Below are 21,706 nucleotides of genomic sequence, written 5' to 3'. Positions count from 1 at the left end.
ATCTATTTTCATCTTGATCTTGGAACATTCTTGTGACCCACACACACACCAACACACTCAAAACATACATGACTGCTCACCATACTGTAGCTCACTGGCGATCAATATCAAAATATCAATATTTCAATATGGAAATGAGAGAATTCCAAAATGTCCCAAAATGTTCACTCAGTTCAGGTCCAGTGCATATGGTGTCTTTATGAACAAGATTACAATATTGATTTCAAGCATCTCCCTGAACCTTCAACCTTTACCGTCTACATAAAGGTATTCCATATTTTCAAAAGAATTAATAAGATGACAGGATGAAAGTTACCCAAACTGGACTTAACCAACGTGCATTCCCAATGTTAATATTCCAGCGAATGGTAGTGATCCCTACGTAGCTCAGCCAGTTCAAGCACAGTGTGAACAGTCCTGCCTTTGTCAAATCTGGGCTATAATATACTGTAAGTCAGCTGGGACTCTCCAAGCAGCAGTGGAGAGAAACTGGCAAGAAGAGCAACATCAACCGCTGTGATCTCTCTTCCAGCAGACGATTACTAGAGCTGCCATTTTACAATTGTCACAGCTAAGAGTTAAAGACTTGTTTCTGATACAACTGGATGCAGAAGAAAAGAGAACTGCGTGACAATTAATTGGAGATCTTGGTTAGGTTGGAGATCCCACAAAGATCCTGTATCTTATTTAAGAACATTTAAGAATATGGGTTCGGCCTTTAAAGTTATTGTGATGACATTTTGAGATGCACCCAAATAAATCACATGAGCATGATTTGAAAGCTTTGAAGCACAGAAGAAAACACCAACAGAAACTATTGATGTTGCAACTAATTATACCCCATGGTAAGTATATTTAAACAGCCAAGCCGTGATATTCTATATAGCTTTGTTACTCATGCTTTCTGCAGGTAGACCTAAAAATACTGGAACAAAGGAAAACACTTAAGATGAAGACTTAACATTAAGGACATTTAAGATTAAACATGTCATTTAAGCTTCTATGCATATCTTTAAATAACTGAAAAAATCCATTTGAAAAAATGTTTATTAATATGACAAAATGCAAAAAAAACAACAAACAAAAGAGTATTGCTAGAAACAATACTATATAAATCATATAAGGTAATAATTATGTGTTGAGCTACTTATTGAAAAGCTTTCTGAAATGTACATTTATTTTAATTTATTAGATTTTAGTTTCAAAGTGTCCCACAATTCCCTGTTCATCTGCATGCAACTGTATCAGAAACTATACAATTTTTCTCTATTTCAACAAAACCCATGTGGATGACCAAAAGACCATTCAGACTGGGGCAATTAATTCTAATTGTGTGCAATTCCAAATGCATGTTTTCTACCCAAGAGATTTTTTAATATCCAAAACAGCAATTCAGTTCGGTCTAGAACATCCTAAATTTCCAACTACACAGAAATTTCACACCTACTATACAGAGAACACAGTGATACAATATCTGATATTTAAATAAGCATATATCAAATAAGTTAGCTCTCTGTGAGTCCAAACATGAAAAATGAAATCTTGTGGTCTGCTCCATTTTAGGACAGGTTTCTTCTGTGACAACACACTGGAAAACACTTATGAAGGCAAACCTGAGTGCCTATGAACATTATATTATATGACACTTGGGATCTCTGTCTACCTCATTACACTATGCTGTCAGGGGTTTGGAATGGATTTACTGTGCTGTTCAATACACTGCATTAAACTTCCTATATAGAGCAATCAGCCACAATAACGTTTTTATTTCAAGCTTCATTCTAGAAGCCTTCAGTCCACACACAGCCTTTGTGTGGTGTTCAATACTTTGGAGAGTGATTTATCTGCAGCAGGTTTGTACTGCATTCTTGCCCATACTCCCAGAGTTTTACAAACTAGATCCTTAAGACTTTCGCATAAGCACCTATACAGAGACTCAGAAAAAGTGGCTCTGAAATGCCTTTTGCCATGAATATCTGGCCGTAATCTAATACGGAAGAGGAGCTCTTGCAACATCCCAGTATCAAATATGATAAACTGTTCACAGAAGCCCTTTTAAAACACACATGAGAAAATATAACTATACACAATAAGAAAAAATAACTACAATAGACATGTAATCTTGGGATCATCCCCAGATGCATGCTCTACTGCAACAAAAAAAAACACAGAACAAAGCTGCAGTATAGCTGATCTTGTATTTAGTACAGTACTAAGGATTAAGCATTGTTGTTCTACTAGGCAGGAACTCAAGAGTGCTCTGAATCAGAACATTTGAATTATTCACTAATACGTAGGCGGACATTAATATATAATTCGTCTTTCTGTCATATAGCTGAATTCTTGTGATACTTTTATGTTGTTAAAACATTTAAGCATTCAAAAATAGTCCAGATGAGGGAATGCAACTACTTATTTGATACTCTTATCAATTTCAATGAGCCACAAAATGAGTACAGCTGCTGTTGGTTTGAATTTGATCTTGTGGCGGATCACAGTGGCTTTGCTTTTCATAAATGATAAAGGATAAATGATACAGAGACATACTGAACCAAGACACTTTAGACACATTGATTATCATTTTTTTGTGTATGCAATACAATATAGGTATGTCTTATGTCCTTTTATGTGCTACGTTTATTGCATTTTTTCCCAAGAGTGTTGTTTATGTCTGTGGATTTTTAACATTCAGTTACGCCTACAGTTTTGTTGAATAATCACATCACACTCCAGGTTTTGTTAACCCTGTGTTTGTTGCCACTTTTTCTTTTTTCATTGTGGTGGCATTATCACGAACATACACAAGAGCATCATTTACTGTACTTGTTCACAATGTTGAAATAGTATATTCAATAGAAAGCAAGAAGTCATATTAAGAACACCATTGAAATTAAAAAAGCACATTGCTTGTGACTTATTTGTTCTGAGTACAAGTCCTGTAAAGGCCAGCAGCACTGTGTATGTCACGTGTAGTCCTCCACAAGTTTGCAATGGACAGGAATTAACCACCTATTTAAACTCCAACACATTCAACACATGTGGTGTTTCCACAACAATATTATTGGACCACACCACAGGAAAGAGAAGAGGTAGTGTTTCCGAAGAAGTGCTATAACAGTAAATATTCACTCCTGGGAAGGCCTCGATAACAGTGTTAATGTTTTAGTATTAATGTACCCTTATGTTTAACTACAGGTACATAAAATAACACATTTTACCCACTGCACCCTTATTCCTCAATATCCCTGCTACATTCTAAGAATTACCAGTTGGAGTCCCATCACAATAAATGACAGAACAGATTTACTGAAGTGACACCCAGGTGTGAATGAACCCACTTAAACCATGTCCATGAATTTAAGTTTGCTTGCCTCCAGAGTATTTATTTCAATGTATATATACTGATGGAAAAAAGAAACTCAACATTTATAGAATGAGAATACTATAGTTATAGCTTATGTATTTTCACAAAAAGTTGTCAATTTGTTTTAAGGCCTCTGACCAGCAATACTGCTTCTGGAGTGAGGCCTTGCAACTTGCCAATCACACGAAAGCTCGTTAATTCAAAGCTTAGGTCACTGCAAGAAAAAGGTCGCACTAAGTCAGTTCTCTGTGCATTCCATAATGCCTTGAATGTCACCAGAAGCAAGGGAGAGGGCCATTGGCATGCTGCAGGCAGGCATGTCATGTGCCAGCGTTGCCAGACACTATGGAGTAAGCTGCTCAACTGTGTCCTGACTGCAGAGAAGGTTTCAGCAGACCGGCAGGACAGATGACTGTCCAAGATTCAGTCTCCCTCGAGTGATCACACCAGAGCTGGACCGACACATCAGACTGGTCCATTTGAGAGATCGTTTCAGATCTGCAACCGGTACTGCTGCTGAAACTGCCAGCAGACACAATGCCCGCATCAGTGACAGGGCATTGAGGCTCCATGCTGCTGGCAGCAAGGCGACCTGTCAGAGGCCCTCTGCTCACACCTCCTAGATGTCACACTCAACTGGGTCAGGCCAGACAGAGGCCGTAATAGACTCTATGGGTCTGTCTTCAGCCTGTTCCACGCAGACGGGAGGGCCAGAGTGTGAAGGAGGAGGTGTTGCATTTCTTTTTTTCCATTATATATATATCAAAACTCACTATCACATATAAAAGGCTTAAACATACATAAGTGGGTATAAAACTAATGATGCCTTCCTTCATGATTAGAACATGAGATTTATTTATTTATCCTGTGGTCCACGTGGGTCCTAATGCCCCAGTATAGTGATGGGGACACTTTACTGTAAACAGGTGCCGTCCTTCGGATGAGACGTAAAACCGAGGTCCTGACTCTCTGTGGTCATTAAAAATCCCAGGGCGTTTCTCGAAAAGAGTAGGGGTGTAACCCCGGTGTCCTGGCCAAATTTCCCATTGGCCCTTACCAATCATGGCCTCCTAATAATCCCCATCTATGAATTGGCTTCATTACTCTCTGCTCTCCTCCCCACTAATAGCTGATGTGTGGTGAGCGTTCTGGCGCACTATGGCTGCCGTCGCATCATCCAGGTGGATGCTGCACATTGGTGGTGGTGGAAGGGAGACCCCATTACCTGTAAAGCGCTTTGAGTGGAGTGTCCAGAAAAGTGCTACATAAGTGTAAGCAATTATTATTATTATTATTATTATTATTATTATTGTATTGTGGTTGGAAAGCAATTTTAGCTGAATATCACAATACATTTCCCAGCAGCAGATGCTTAAAGACATGACAAAGTAAAGTATTTCAATCCCAATTTGCATTCTCTATAGAGATGTACTTAGTCCTGACTTTAGTATCCTATAGAGTGGAGTAGATGTTACTTTGGGGTTGTTGCAAATGAGAATATTTTTAGTTCAGAGCTGTAGACTAAATTCAACAGCCATGCTTGTTGTAATTGCTATTTACGTGGAATACATTTTTAGTACAGAGCAGTGTACTAACTATGGGATATTCCCTAGTAAGTATACTGCTTTCAGTTTGATGTAATTATCCCATGAAGATTAAAATCCACTTTGAAAAATTAAAGAGGGAAATACATAGAATTCTCTTTGTTAGGTGTGTGATTTTTCTTTTCGGCATGGAATTAACATTTAGTTGTCCCTTAGAAGCTTACATATTGATACTGATATTGTTGCTTATCAGACAAGATGACTCTTAGATGGTCCCTATGACCCTGTACTCAATGGATCGGTTGAAACATAGATGGATAGATGGAATAATAATACAAGTATGGGCATAAAAGCCAGACTTCCTTTGAGCCAGATTCATTTGGACCACTTATCCATTATCAGAACTATAGTGGTGATGTTGGGAGATAGGCCTGTCCAAGAAGCACAAGAGCACAAGATGAGACAACATGAGTGTTCTTCCCCTGGATATGGTGCCAGTCCACTGCAGGGTCACAGAAAAGAAAAATCTAGAACAGCCAATCCAACCTAGCCTGCATGTCTTGGGATAAAGGGAAGAAAAATTATGGAACCACATGAAAAACTCCACAAAGAAACCTGAGGCCAGAATCAAGCCCAAGGCCCTGATGTGGTAAACCAGCAGGTCTAACTAACACACCACCATGCCTTCCCTTAATTAGGAAAATGTGCTACATTACACTGTTACTCAACCATATTAATTTACTATCATAAACATTTACTGAGGAATGAAATGGGTTACTGCATTTTATTTCGAGAGAAACTTTTGATCTAGACTTTTCTCTGACACATAATATACAAATCCATAAGGAGGGATCTAGTTATTAGATTAATCATCCAAAGAACTTTTGGTTTTCATGCACTGACCTTTCCTTCTAATTATGTGCAAAGGCTTTACTAAAAAAGCAAGTCTTTTACGACTTTGACAGAAAGATAACACAACTTAATGCTGCAGAGAACAAAAAATGGTTATTTTTTTAAAAGTTAGCACTGAAAACAAGAGAAAAAACAATCATAAAACGGCAAAATGTGGTTGTTTGAGATGAGAGACTTTATATACTGTAAACACCTCTACAAAGCTGGTGGGCTATACAGTGTAAAAATGTACTAAGCATTATTAAGAACCTAACATAACATGATTTCACGTAACATGGACAGTTACCAATAAGAAAAGCAGGACAGAGCATGAACTTTACTGAACTTTCTTGTATCTCAAGTCTTCTTTTTTCTCTGTTTTTTTTCATCACCATTCCTGGGGTTACTGTACTCTCTCCTGCTTTCTAAGAATCACATTTAAATTTGCTCATCTTCTTCCCCAGTGCTGAATTGAATTACTAATTTGTTTTTTTGTTTTTTTCAATGTTTCCTTCCATTAATTGAACCAGTTAGAGAACTCAATCTATTTTTCTTGTCTTCAGTTTGAACTGAAGGGGCATGAATAGCTCTGAAACTACCACTCAGATGAAGAATTAAATGGGAACAGGTGGAGTCACCTGCCATGAGATTAGTTCATGGGCACATTGTGGGCAGGGGCTGAATGAACAGTCAAAGCAGGTCACAGAGCAAGTAGCCAGCCAATGAAAGAAGTTCTTGGGATCTGGAGGCGGACGTTTACAACTTGAAGAGCAAACTGTGCCACAGTACCAGCCAACGTCTGATTCAGATTTCTGGAATTGTAAGCAATTTTGTTGAACATAAATAAATTAACTCCAATCCAGCCTGAGTTGACACACACAGAATTGGCCCCGAATGTCTGATGAAACCCATTCTCCTTTGGCTGAACCCTGTAGTCTGCTCTTACCATGTTTGCTTCAAGAAATTCCACATTAATTTTTGCATTTACATTGATCATATATGTCTTTTCAGGAGAGAAATGGCTTTTAAATTGATGATTTTAACATTGACCTGAGACTTTGTATCTTTTGGAAGTTTTTCACGTGATTCCAGTAGACATTTTTCTTTCTGGAAAAGTTGTCTTCACTCAGTTATTATAACCAGCATTCTGAAATTGCTGGAGATCTGAACAGTGGTAGCCCACACAAAATAACATTGACAAATCTGTTCCAAATAGGAGAAAAGATTTGAATTAGGAGATGATTGCTACTTTACAAAAAGTATTTTCTTAAACTCTTTAAAAACGTCAGTCAACAAAGAAGATTTTCTGCAAGAAGGAAGCATACACCTCAACAACTACTACATTTGTATTTCAGACTGACATTAATCAATTTTCTCCTTCAAAAAAGTTGCTGTGCTCATCTAAACCATAGCAAGGAGATACCAATCCCAAGAAAAATAACCAAAACAAATAGAGAGAAGGGGTGCACACTCAAATTACCCCAACGTTATTTTATTTATCACATTTCAGGAAAACAATGATATTTGAGCCACAGAACCACTATTAGAGCAGATGCAGAGCTTGTGGTTAAAACACAACTAGTTTCCTAAAATGCAATGGAGTCAAATGGGGACGACCCGAGTGTGTGGTCATACTCTTTTTTCAAACATTTTCCTTCTCAATAAGCATTAAATATAGAAAAACTGCATCATCTCTAACTCCAACTGGGATGTCTTGCAGCTAATTTTTTTTTTAAAGAGAAGCCAAATATCTACAGTTTAAGCAGTCCTATCAGCGTCAGATTATAACAGAAGATATGACCATGTTATGGGCATGTTTGATCGATGCTCATCTGGCCGTGAAATCTATCACTGAAATACAGCAATAGTGACAACAACACTTTTTTACATAAGTTATTTAAGCCATAATGCAATTATGCAATATTGTGAATTATTAGATAGAAGCACAATTTGTTCTGTGAATATACACTTCAAAGAAACAATTACTATATTTTTTTCTGAGCTTGTGTACCCACACATGACAGAGGAAATGGAACGAATTATTCAACAAAATGATACAGTAAGTATCCAAAGTTTAGGCTGATCAAGAGGTACAGATCATAAGAAGAAAGGAACTAACATTTGCTCTGGTGCTTCACGTCTTAAGGGAAAAGTGAGTGCTGAATTTGTTCATTTTTGTTTATTGCTTTCCCACATAAGTATATAGGCTTTTACTTATAGGTTACAAGTATCAACCTTTTATGTGAAATTGGACAAAAAGAACTTCGACTCCTTTTGCTACTTAAGCGTATCACTACAATAACAGCACTGTAAACTGCTTCATAAGGGATTTTAAATATAGATAAACTGGAACCAAATAAACACTGAAAATGAATATACATTATGAACTGATAAAATAATCATCAGAGATTGCAGTGCTGAAAGCACAACGTTTTTGTTGGCTCACAAAGCAGCTATTCAGTAACATATTACAAATATCACTTGAACAACATGGTACCATGTATGGTGTCACAAACATCTTTCTTACTGTGCAATACATCATGGAAAACTAGTAAAATATGGTGGGTGATTTTCCATTCCCCCCCTGCATTTAATGGTACATACGACTAAGTAAAACCTAAACCAGAAAATGCAGAACTAGCATTCACACTGGAAGAACCCTCCGGATTGCCACACCTTTTGTCAAAGCACTCAGCTTTCAGATCCAAAACATATTCGTCTTTATGGGATATTTTTTGAGCATTCTGATAAACCTTCCTATGCCAAATGCCCTAGCAGACGAAACTAAGGTTATTTATTTTACTTAGGCCTCATTACGCTCATCATGACCAACCGAGGAGCAATCTGATCCCAGCCCCCGAGGCCAATTTGAAATTTATAGCTGGTTTCAAAAGTTTTTATTTTTAACATTTGTGGTTTTCTGAACTTGTACAGATACACAGGCTGCCTGTTTAGGGTTTCAGACCTCAAGGTTTTATTAGAGCTCTTGCAGGAGGTTCTGTGCTAAGCAGGATTTTGCTTCCTTCGTATTAAGGGACTGAGCGACTTTTATGCCAGCTCCCATGCTTCATTAATTCAAGAACATTCATCCAAGATAAGACTGCTATCTTACTTCTGCACGGCAGGCACTATCTGTTTAATCTCTTCCTTAAAGCATAACATTAAAAAAACCTGCAAAAAAATCAGATCCAGGAGAAGACTGCATTGAAATGATAGACGCTGCTGGTAAACTGGAGCCATTTCAAGAAAAATCCTATTCTGAAATCAGGGATCCTGATTTGTGTTGAGCTTTCCCTAAACTGTACCGAAGATTCCACAAATGGGCTAAATGCACATTTCATTGTCCTGGGAGATCCTTACAGTACCTCACCTTTCATCATAAATCACATGTATCAAAAACAATATTACAAATATACCACAGTGATGAATATTCTGAGAGTAAAAAAACACATGACTGTTAAAGGTACTGTAGAATGATTTGCCTCTGTCACCTGAAATATGTTATGAAATGCTCAGCATGCATTTTTGTAAATTTTGTAAGGTTCCAACTACAATTTATGACTCAGAACACATTATGATGATCATGCAGTGCCTCGCCAAAGTATTCACTCTCTGCCAATAATATTACAGTTCGATGGCCAGTTTTGCACAGTAGGAAGGTGTAATTTTGTCCATTCTTCCTGGCAAAATCACTCAGTCTTGACAGGTTTGTTGGGGATAATTAATGGACTGCAATCATCATGTCTCGCCATAAATTTTCTATTGGACTCACATCAGGAGTTTGATTGGGCATTTATTCTCTTCTTTTCAGACTGCTGTGCTGAAATGTGAATCGTCTACCCAGTTTGAGATTACTGCACGACCTCAGAAGGTTCTCTAGGATTCACCTGTTCTCTTTGCCATCAATGTTCCCCTCAATCCTGACAACCTGAGAAGCATCCTCATATCTTGCTGCCACTGCCATGCTTGACAGGTGGGATGGTGCCAAGTGTGTTTTGGGCAAAGACACTTAGCATTTATGGCAAAAAATTAAATTTTGTGTTGTTTATTCTTAAACCCTTTTACGGCATACAAGATCGAAGAGGTGTCTTTTTCAATAAAATCTTCTTTTTCCTACTCATCTTTAGAGGCCAGATGTTTAGATATCATGATACAGTTGCTGCTGCTATAGTGACTTCTACTAAGAACTTTGGCAATCTTTCAAAAGTCACTGCTGGCTTCACAGAGGCTTCCCTTACCAGTTCCTGTTTGCCTGGCAGGAACTTCAGGGTGGCCCGATCTAGTCGGTGTCTGGGTCTAATTCTTAAGATTGGACTTAATATTGGCTGTACTCAAATGATTAAGTAACAGTCTCCTGATCTGTGCCTTGCTACCACTTTATTCTTGATTTGAAAGCTTCATGGTCTTCATTAATGATTTGTTGTCTCATTCTAATAGTTTGATTGATATTGAATATTTGTGGGAAATTACACAGAGATTGCACTAATTCTGTGACTTTCAAACTATTCATTTGCACCTGAACTGATTTACTGTTGGTGCGGACTAGGAGCTGACTAGGATCTTCTCATCTGCTTTTAAACATTAAAATTTATTTACATGGTTTTTTAGCTGTACCACTTTGAAGTACACAATGTAGATTCTAAACATGAAGGCCCATTTGAAATGATAAAACTGATAAAACTCAACAAAATGTAGAAACAGGACAAATACTTATGCAAGGCTGTACTGTATATAGTTAAGTAGTCTACCATGCCATGCCTTAGTATATGACCTTGTCTCTATGCACACTTTCATGAAAGGATGGGACATAGAAAGCAGACAGAGTAAATACTTTGCAGGAGTTTGAAAGTTCCTAGGTAAGTGCCTTGCCAACCCACTCCCAGGCAGGTCAGGGGCATGAGCAGAAGAGTGAGTCCAGAGACTCATGATTAGAGGAGATAGTCCGAGGTGACTGAAATGCATCACCAACACCAAATCGTTTTCAAATCAAATGCACTCACAACTTGTTTAAAAAAGCTGGTAAGGCATTCTAGAATTAACCGGGTAGAGTACAGCAGTGACCAATAACACCCCAAAGCACTGGAACACTATGAACACACTGTAGAACCCTGGAAGTACGAGGGGGCAAGTATTGTTATGTTAAAACAGAATGCCAAGATATACACTTAAAAAACATAGAAGTGTAAAGTAAGACATCTTACGTGTAAAGTAAGACATCTTTTAGAATACTGTGTTCAACTTTGGTCACCACACTACCAAAAAGTCCTCAAAAGAAAGAGATGGTTAGCAAGTATTATGGGTCCTGAGAATTTTGACATTGGCAGGATATACAATTGGCTAAATTGAACAAACATCTTAAGCATTCACAAAACACAGGATCAAAAAAAAAATGGAGGACCATGGTTGTTTTAACAATAACCATTTAAAAATTATTAATCTCAAAATACAGAAACCACTAATCAAAAGGAACACTAGCAGAATCAACATCTCAGGCCTAAATGACATGGGGGTGTGGTGCAGGACACCAAACTTTGACAGTGTCTGTAGCGAAAACACATTTAATAGCATTTTGGAATCCTGTGCAGATATTATAGCGCTAGTGTGTACAGGGAATAAAATGTAGATAGTATGATTACCAGGAAATCAAGAAAAGAAAGTCTAGACTTAATGTAAATTCCCTTACACCCATCATGTAGTTTTGTAGTTCAACAAAATGTTTTTAGTACATTTACTGTATTATTTATAAAGAAATAGAATAAAAATCATTTAAAGAGTTCCCTGAACAAACAATCACAACATAATCAAATCTGAGATTTTATGGAGAAAAAAAATGATAACTTTAGGAGGGCAAATTGTGATTAAATCTATTAAAAGCAAGAGGAGAGAGAAATGGGGGAAATGCTGCATAAAATGCGAGTCAGTTGTGTCCTGAAGATGTGGATTTATCCCTGGCTTCACCTAGGCTGGCACTGTCTAGAAACAGTTTCACCTAAAACATTCTAAAGAGCAAATCTAAGAGTGCAGGGAGATTACTGTGAAGATATTATCCATCCAAGTCAGGATCATGTCAACATTTCCTTCTACCATTCCACAAACACACACACACACATCTTAAACTGGCTCAAATTTAAAGACAGAGTTACAATTCACATCTGAATGAGCAAATAATCTTTTCAGAATACAGAGATGGCAGCTGAGCCGGTGAACTTCGCAGAAACACTGAATGGAAACTGTGTAAAAAGGTCAGAACAGATAAGCCACAGATCCTTTCATAAGAACTGAATTTCTACCAAGCACAGCGTGTAAGGTTGATGAATGACACCACTCTTTGAAGGTGATGATACACTTCCTAGAATATTCAAAGTTCAGGAGTACAGCTTTAGAGAGCTGTACTGTCTAAACAGCACATGCCACTTCACTGGATATGTGAATGCACAAGTACTGTAGGCTGTCCAACTCCCAGCCCTAAATGGCCATGCATGTCAAAGTGTCTCCACCCTACTGGCAGACTGTGTTTCCTCAGATGGCATTAGTCTTCAAAGTTAAGGCCCCGATAGCAATATGACAGTTCTTAGAAAAACCTGGCACTTCTTACCAGTCTACAATGCGGTTAAAGAGTCCATTAGACACATTAAATATCACTTTAAGTGCAAAAAGTAATTGCTCTTCAGCCGAGTGGCTTTACTGTTAAACAGGGCTGGAATGTGATGAAGGAAACATGGTAGACACTAAGTCAATGATTTATTGCCCAATTAGGTGAATGCAGCTATCACCCTCCTCGGTACTCTCTGTGGCCAAGCTGACACTGAAAAAGCTAGAACTGATCAGCAAGTATTCCTCCAACATTCTTGTGACATGACCTCCTTAATACTTTCTCCACCTAACTTCTCTTGTGCTCCTCTTGTGCTGTCACTTCCATACCCTTCTAGGATACACTGCAGTGCTTTGCTCTGGACCTCCGTCCTCTAATCTCTTGGTAACATCCTCTCAGCTTTTCCTCCGCAAGCTGACTGGAATGTCTTAATCTGGCTCTGGTTCTCATCACTTGTCCTTATGCGGTCATACCCACTACCCAAAAACATCCTGACTGCAGCACATCTGTGCCTGTCCTGTAGGTTCTGCAATCGACTCTCCTCTGCTTAACACCTGTTCGCTGTATCGCTGCTCTGATGTTTTTATTGTAAAAGTACATAGTGATGTACTGTATTTGCTCAACTGGTTAACTTTTAAACTGTATTCTTCACAATATCAACACATCTGATGTGCATCACTATATGTATCATTAAACTGCAGATCCCAATACAGCAGAATTAATTTTGCATTACAATACCGAGAGGACACTATCATACACATTTAACACTCACTTGTGCTTCAAAAATAATCCTCTATACTGTAAGAACAAACTTTCAAAGAATGGAAAAACACAACAACTTGTTACCAAATTCTTGTTTCACTTATTCTTTCCTTTTCATTCCAGTTGAGACCATTTCACCCTCATTATAAAGCACAACCAGAGATTTACTTTTAATGTTCACTCTCAGCAGCGATGCCTAGAAAGAAAAAAATGCTGCTTTTTCCATCTTCCTACACTGAGCTATACTAAAAAAAAAAAGTATTCCAGCACATAAAGCAAGCGAGTTCGGCCCCTTCTTACTTCATCTCCAGCACCTCCTCCAGGTGCTTCCTGCGTTCGGCTCGCAGCGTGGTGAGGTGGGCCTCCTTCTCTGCCAGGGACTGCTGCGTGGACGACAGCTTGGCCTTCATGGACTCCAGCTCCTGCTTCACCTTCTCCATGGCCGCCAACAGCTCTTCCATCTGCGCAGAGGCAACACACACAGACGCGCACACGGGGATTAGGTCTGGAGCAGAGAGCGGCAGGGAAAGGCCTCTGGTGAGCAGAGCTACAGGAAGCATTGGCCGTTCGTTAAGCCTTTCGGAGGGGCACGGCAAGGACACATTATGACATTGAAGTAAACTGGACGGTGCAGAAAGTGAATGTCCAGGCGAAATCACAACACAAAATCCATCGGGCTGTTTTTTTATCGTGACCCCATTGTGCGTGCTTCACATTTTTATCCATCATCCAGTATTAACATATTTTATCTGCACAGGAAAATACAAATTAAACAAAAATAAATTTTAATGGGAATGGGGGGGGGGGGAAGGGGGACCTGGATATGCTGCAAGTGTTGTGGTTTGCCAAGTGCTCTGTGGAAACTCTCACATTGCAGAAAAGGAATGGCTCGCGGCTGAAACATGCACGAGCAGTTCTCTCGAGGCCTATAACCCCGTCTCATAAAACTGGGACTCGGAGCGGTTTTCAATCCCGAAACAACCTGAATTTAATGAAAAAAGCCGAGTTCCAGACATCTCCATGCTCATTGGAGGTTGGACCAGGTTCCAAATAAAGTACACATACTGCACGTGCCTTCCAAATGCATCGGGACAAATTTGTTATCTTTGTTGTAAAGTCAAGAACATTGTATTTGTGATCATGAGATTAATATATATGATACAATGCAGTATACATTTAGCTTTTAAGATGTTCCATGCACTCATTTAATCATATTAGAACAAAAACGTACTCTGTGTTCAAACCCGTGATTTTAAGTGACCATAAGTATTGGGACACATTTACTTTAAGTACTTTTCAAAGAACAGAAGTCAGTATTTAGTTGCATATCCCTTAGAGGTAATAACTGCATGAGGTCTGCCACCCACTGAGCTTATGCTCTATGTAAAAGTATTTAAAAAGCTTTGCTGTAGCCACTTTGAGTTCTTGCTTATGCATAGGGTGTTCTTATTTTTTCAGATACTTTTTTCGGTTAATTTGTTCTGCAGCATGCAAACTGCATACTCAACTAGATTTAAATCTGGAGAATTCTGCAGTCTACGGTTTCCACTTGTTTCTCCTGAAAAATTTGAGTGCATAGGTCATGTGTTTTGATTCACTGTCATGCTACATGGTGAAGTGCCATCCAATAAGTATGAAGGCATTTTCTTTTACATAAGCTGGCATTTTTTTCTGCACACCCATTCAGTAAAATTCATTGTGCTGCTGCCAACATTAGTTAAGTCATCAACATAGACAAATGAGCCAGTTCCAGGGGAGAACATTAATGCCCAGGTCATGACATTACCTCCACCATGATTCAGAATTTGCTTGAAATACAAAGATGAGCCAGGAAGGTTTTGGAACAAAGTTCTATGGATAGATGGGACCAAGATAAACCTAAAGTGACAAAATGAATGAACTACAGATGCTCTCAAGAGCATTACTTCATCTGTGAAGCACTGCCTGGCTTGCGCATAGAAAGGCCACCTCCAGAATTGTAACAGTCATCTCTATTGATGATACAAAAACTGATGGCAGCATCAGAATAAATTCTGAAGTTTACAGAAACATTCTGTCTTCTTATGTCAAAATTCTTCAATACTTATGGTCACTTGAAATCCCTGGTTGAACACAAGTTACAGTATGCTTCTGCTCAAATATGATCAAATGTCTATCATACTTATTCCTATTAATCTTATGACCACAAATTGCTTGAATGAAGCAAAAATAACTTTTTAACTATAAATAGTTGAGGGAGAAAGAGAGTAAGGGTAATTATCTATTTTATTGCATCCCATTGGTTTTTACTCCCAAAACTATGCGTAGTAACTAATTAAATAAATACATTTTAGTGGAATCAAATCCACATGGTCATAAGGTTGACAGTACAGTAGGTCCCCATTTTGTTAATTGAAACAGGAGAATATCAAAACTACCAGGGTCTCTTCTGAAAGCAGACACAAAACAAAGTCACAGCTATCACTTTACAATTTCATCATTGCCAGCCCACCACTGGTAAAATTGGGTAGATTGAAGTTTCAAAAACAACTAGGCATCCTAGCAGGTAAACAGACTCCTCTTCTGAATGCAGGCAATTTAAAAAGGCCTGAAGCTCACATTGCGCTCAAATGGTTGCAATGAGAGAAGTAGAAAGCATCCTAAAGCAGGAGCACAAAACTGATCAGAAAGCTCAAGGGAAGTTCTAAAATTACACTAGACACTGACGTGGCAAGCAGAAACCGACATGCCCTTTCTCAGGTTTTTATTCAGCAAAGAACGTGAGATAACCTTGCTGGGATACAGCCATCATTCGCCCTGCAACCCTGTGCTGTGGCATCATATAGGACTTGTAGACAACAGTATCCACACAGTTCATGTCAATCTTTATCTCCAATGCTCTTTTCACTTACAACTATAAACAGCCAGTTTAATCTAAACTAAGAGCTAACAGTGTATATGACAGGACTGAGCACGGAAAGCAATGTAAAAACAGAGGAAGGCGATATACTGTAGGTTCTTTTAATGCAATTTCACCTCTGTTTTTGTCATCCTCATTCGTGTTTATTGCCTACCCTTGATGTGTTACAAGAGAGCCAGACATATACTGTAGTATTTACTCTTATCCGTCACACACTCTTCCGCATAAGTGCTCTACAGCACACACTGCAAGAAAATAGTAAGACATCACTTATTCTCGTCCCTTCTGCCTAGATCTATGAATTCCAATCATTAAGAAAATGGAATGTTACATACAGTACAGTAAGAAGACTCACCACTGCATGCCTCGAGGACAAATCTTTCTGCACAAAGGGAGTCTCAGCTATCTCCCCTGTAGAATCACAGTGTGCCAAGTTGTCAGCTATTAAATAGGTCTGTTCCCTATTATTAGATTCTGTTGTCTTCAGGAAGAATACAAATACAGACGATAAACTCTCAGGCAGAGGTTTGAAAAAGTCACAGTTCAAAATCTCCTTGAAGATATCGGAGTGCCCTTCAAATTTAGATTGTGCTCCTCTTTGCAAAACTATATATTTGTATTTTTTATCGTATTGCAATTGGACTTCTCAGGCAATTTAGACCAACCCTTGTCCAGACATTTTGACCAATTCTCATCATTAAATTGATTTGCCCAGCAGCAAATGCAGACTAAAGCCACTCAGTAGTACAGAACCTCCACTTCTGTGCAGTTCAACAGAATTATGTAACATCATTTTCTAACCAACTTTTCCATTTTCAGAATGTACAAACAAGCTGACATATACTATATTAAAAATATATAATGAAGACAAAACATCTCAGATTGATTTGGAGAATTTCCCAATTGTCAAAATTATAACATGCACTTTCATTTCTACAATCTAGCTGCCATTGTGCTTGTCTGTCACATGCTGGAAGGGCTTGAAAGAGGTGTAGTTGACCTCTGATGTTCTCTCATTAGCACTTCGGGTCTTAACTGAGTCATTTACTGTACAGTCATGAGTTCTTGACCAGTGCTTCCTGTATTTCAGTTCGTGGCATACTTTTAACATGCCAAATATTTCACAACACACCAAATGACTTTATAATAATCAGCACTAATATTGCAAGAAATAACATGTATTTGCTTCCAATAGAAACAAACCATAATTTAAATGCAACAAATTTGACTTTTTGTACTAGAATTTTGATAAATGTGACTTGTTTTAATGAACCTACAGTCCATAAAACACACACATACATCCTTCTGATTCTTTGACACACCTAAAAACAATCCATTCACTTCATTGTGCAGAGACACAGTTTGGGAAGTACTGTTCTCACATAAAACACCTCAAATTGTGCTCCGTCCTGAACATCTGTGACAGTGCACTGAATCTGAATGAGACAAGGGCTCCAGGTACAGGCACTACACCTAACCTATAAGAAATGTCATAAGCCAGCATAATCCAAACATCTATATTTTGATCTATTAGATTTCAATTTTTTATACCAGTAACAAACTGGCAATTCATCATCTGTCTCTACTTCTAATAATTGCACACATGGAAGCCAGTGAGGTCAGCACAGTGGCACAGTGGTTAGCAGTGCTGCCTTGTAGGGCTGGGGCTCTGTCTGGAGCTTCAATTCCCTGGCTTCTATCTACGTGCAGTTTGTATAGTCTCCCTCTGTTTGCGTGGGTTTTCGCCAGGGGCATCAGGTTCCTCCCAGAGTAAAAAGACATACTGGCACGTTGGATTCTGGATTGGATCCGGTTGGATTCTGGGAAATTTGGCCCTGGTGTGAGTGCATGTGTTTGTGTCTGTGGGTGCTGTCGACGGTGTATCCTGCCATATGCCCATAGCTAGCCTGGTTAGACTCTGCCCTCCCCCCCGCAGTTACAATACGGATAGATGGATGCCAGTGAATTGTCTTCTGTTTTATACTGGAAAAATAACGATTCAGTGGTCCTGGCACATGTCTTTCTCATTCTCTCTCGTGGGCAACATCCTCCATCCTGGTCTAACTGCATGTACTCCTGGTCACCTCCTTCACCCCTGCATTTCGATGAAGGATTAGATTTCTACAGCAGTCAGCTTTGGCGACATTTCATACAGCCTTTCTGCAAGAACATGTCTAGGACGTCATTTCCTCTTACTTTCCTTCTGGCTTTGATGGATTCCCAATACCACCTGACAGTAAGAATCCGTTAAAAAAAAACAACTTAAATTACCATTGTATTTTTCCCAGCTCTTCCATTTTTTCCATTCTATGCAGTCAGTTACCAAGATCTAAAAGTGCTTTGGTACTGAACTAGAAGAACACTAAATGGCTGTCTGTACTGTTGTGATTGAAGCTTTGGATCTTTGTATCGAAAGCAAAAGGACAAAGAGGTGCATTTTATCTGTTATGTTCTGTATGTTGATTCCTACAAACAACTGCCATTATAACATTGAATGGGGACAAACAAATGTGTTAAAACATTCTCTATAAAAAAAAAGTGTGCAGGAGGTTATTTTTTTACCTCCTGGATTCTCTCCAAAGGCCTCACACAAACACAATTGGTAACACCTACTTAAAAGTCTACCTAGATCTCTATCTGTGCTACGCATGCACAGATGTTCAGGAGGATAAAGCAGAGCTTTGAAATGTAATGAACAGTTTAGCCTCAAGCTGTACTCAGTGGGTTACTAATACATCCAGTATGTTGTGGAAAGTTGGTTTCTCTGTCTCAGCTTGGAGTTCAGCTTCTTCTATGGTGCTTATCACCATGACTAACACCACATGTACGGAACTTATTTGGGCCCGGTGGGGGACTGTGTCAGGCTGGGAAGAAAAGGCTGTTCTTCCTTTAAAAGACTCTGATCGCAAGCCGGCTACCTGGAAGTGCGCAGGGGGTCTGAGAGGAAGAGGGGAGGGAGCAGAAAAAGATGGGCAATTAAGCTGAGTAATCAGATTTTTACAGTTACTCCCCATCTGGGATTCCCAATGCTATAAATACTAATGCTATAAAGAATTATTTGTGCTGTACTTACATCTGTCTTGTAGCTTTTGCTTTGACCTTTGGGTGGTCATCAGGTAAGACAAATGTTATAGGAACTAAGAATTCAGTGGTTGTTCCATTTTAAAAATTCCTGTCATTCTGTCTGTTTAAACTTAGTTTTTATTCAAGAGTTGAGAATCAAATGGAACTCAGTAACTTGTTCCTCAACCCTAAAACCTTTTTGAACAACAATTTCCATTTGCTGATCCTGTGTTCAGTTCAATTAATGCTTTTGGGGATGACTTCACCAGCTTAAAGAATTTGGCTTGTTACAGTCAAATATTCTCAAAGCCTACTCTCATTCAAACAAAAAGATGATTGCATTTAACATGTTTAGGGAATGGATTTGTCGTATGATTTTTTCACTGTTTCCAAAACAGCAATATTTTTAGTCTGAAACAAAGCAGACTATGATCCAAGTATAAAACATCCTCAAAGAGATTGATAAAATTAAACCTATGGACTCCAGAAACAACAGTAAATCAGGGACCACATGACACAAAGGAAATTATGAGGAATGACTGAGAACAGGGAGTACTTTTTTAATCTAAGGGTTGTGGAGATATGGAACAAGACACCAAGCCATGCTGTCAAAGCTGATATTCTGGCTTCTCTTTCCCAAAGAAAAGAATAAATACAAACTTTACAAAAAAAATAGCTACTCTCAAACTAGATGGGTTGAGAGACCTCCTCTTGTTTGTAATGTGTTCTTACAGTATGTTCATACTGCAGCAAACTCAATGCGCATGGTGCAAAGATGCCTTCAGTGTTTTCCCAGGCGACATACCAGATTCTCCTCTGGAGAACTGGAGGGAAAAAAAACTGGAAGCAACTAAGTAGGAAAAGAAGATACAAAATCAACCTGAAAAGTTGATTTTGACAAAAAAAAGTGTAAAGCAGAGTTGTCTTTTGGTCTACAGATACTTGCCTCCTTACGCTACGAACGCAGAAACGGAAAGAGAAAAAGAAGAGAAGACGGTAAGCACACAAAAATGCAAGCAACAGTACACAGCAAGCCATATTTTTCCAAAAGCGATGGTGGTGAAGTCTGAGATGGATTCTCCTAGAAATCTGAGAATTTTATTATTCAACCAGGAAGCTCCAGCCATTGGTGTAAGAACCCTACACGTCAGGCCGCTTTCAAGGCACATTTTGCCAGATCTTGCCCTTTTCTTCCCACAGGTTTCACTTCACTAGTCTCATAAACGTGTCTTATTCTACTCTTTCAGAAAAGCTAGGATTATCGAAAGCTTTTGTGGTCAAAACAGAAGTCCAATAAATATATTTTATGAAACAGCAGATTGTTTTCTCCTTTTTTTTTGGTTTTTGGTTAAAAATTAACTGCCAAAAAACAGACCCTTTCTGAAGGCAAATTTTAAAGCCGGCTCTGACAAGGCTATTGGGTGTAGAAGCCTTAAGCTATAGAATTTATTTCGAAGTACATTAACACCTTCCTTTTATAAAAGGCAGGCAGTGATTGTTGAAGTCTCCAGTGTATGGTCCTTACTAAAGAGTGTTGAGATATGAAGCAGTTATGATATGCTCTCCCAGAAGCAAGATTATTTTCTAACAGATTCTTTATCTGACCTATAAGGTCATTTCAGCTTCATTCATCACAGGTCATGGTGAAAGGTTCACGGCCCCACAGGACAATGCACAATTTCGCAATGTCCCCATACCTGTGTCTTTCTGATGTCTTTTAAAAAAGGTATAAAAGTTCACATATTAAAAAATATATATACATATATATTTGTTACATTGTACAGTAGGCTAATTTGTTTATTCTGCTGTAATTCAGGTTTACTGTGCATTTTGCTTTAGTTTTAATAAAACATTTCTTGCAATTATCCTTTGCCATCTAAATGCAGCTTTACCCTTTTTGCAGGTAAGGGGTGCTATTTTTAAACCTGCACTTATCAAAAATGAATTTCAAAATGTGAAGCATTTGGAAAAACTATAAAGAGAAAATACAATTGCTTTCCCTATATAACATCTTGAACTTTCAACAGTGAAAATGCATGTCTATGTTAACCAAATTTACTTCTGTGGTTCTTTATTAATTAAGATCTTACAAACTTTTCCACTCTGCATGAAGCCAGGTATGGTGAAAAACATTCTGGGCATAGTCTAGGAGGACCTATTCTCACTGCTGTGAAAGTTTTCCCATATGAATTTCCAGTTAGTGCAATTAATGTGGAAGTGAATACATTGTTATAACAACCAATGTCTGCTGGCGAGGCATAAATGAGATCAATTAACATGCTAATATTTCAATAAGCGGGATTTAAATAGCAAACTGTGGAGGCTAAAGGAATAGATCAAACAGGCATCATTTGTGCAATTTCAATTCTATATTTTTAACTGAAGTGATCACCAATTAATTGATTTCATCAGTCATGACCACATGACAGCCGTGGTAATGAAAAACGGACAAATCTGGGGTTCCCCTCTACCACATTTTTATGTGCTTAACATGCCTGCAGCATGACCTTGAGAAATACAGAATGATTGAATTGAGGATGACTTGTGGAATTAAATAATGACTGTTAATAAGATTAAAATTTTGAAATACT

The 21,706-nt window shown here is 38.4% G+C and overlaps 1 protein-coding gene across 2 annotated transcripts in view; it reads right to left on the bottom strand.

The window, feature by feature from the left end:
* Positions 1–21,706, bottom strand: part of LOC148829164 (ELKS/Rab6-interacting/CAST family member 1-like) — a 348,267-nt gene that overhangs the window by 130,227 nt on the left and 196,334 nt on the right. For both annotated transcript variants that reach the window (XM_088923624.1, XM_088923625.1), the window contains one exon: positions 13,454–13,614. In XM_088923624.1, coding sequence (XP_088779750.1) covers positions 13,454–13,614 — 161 coding nt within the window. The remainder of the gene's footprint in view (positions 1–13,453; positions 13,615–21,706) is intronic.

This window comes from Atractosteus spatula, chromosome 8 (genome assembly GCF_055471065.1).
Source record: "Atractosteus spatula isolate fAtrSpa1 chromosome 8, fAtrSpa1.hap1, whole genome shotgun sequence".
In the NCBI taxonomy this organism is placed as follows: domain Eukaryota; kingdom Metazoa; phylum Chordata; class Actinopteri; order Semionotiformes; family Lepisosteidae; genus Atractosteus; species Atractosteus spatula.
This window is presented reverse-complemented; position numbering and strand designations above follow the sequence as displayed.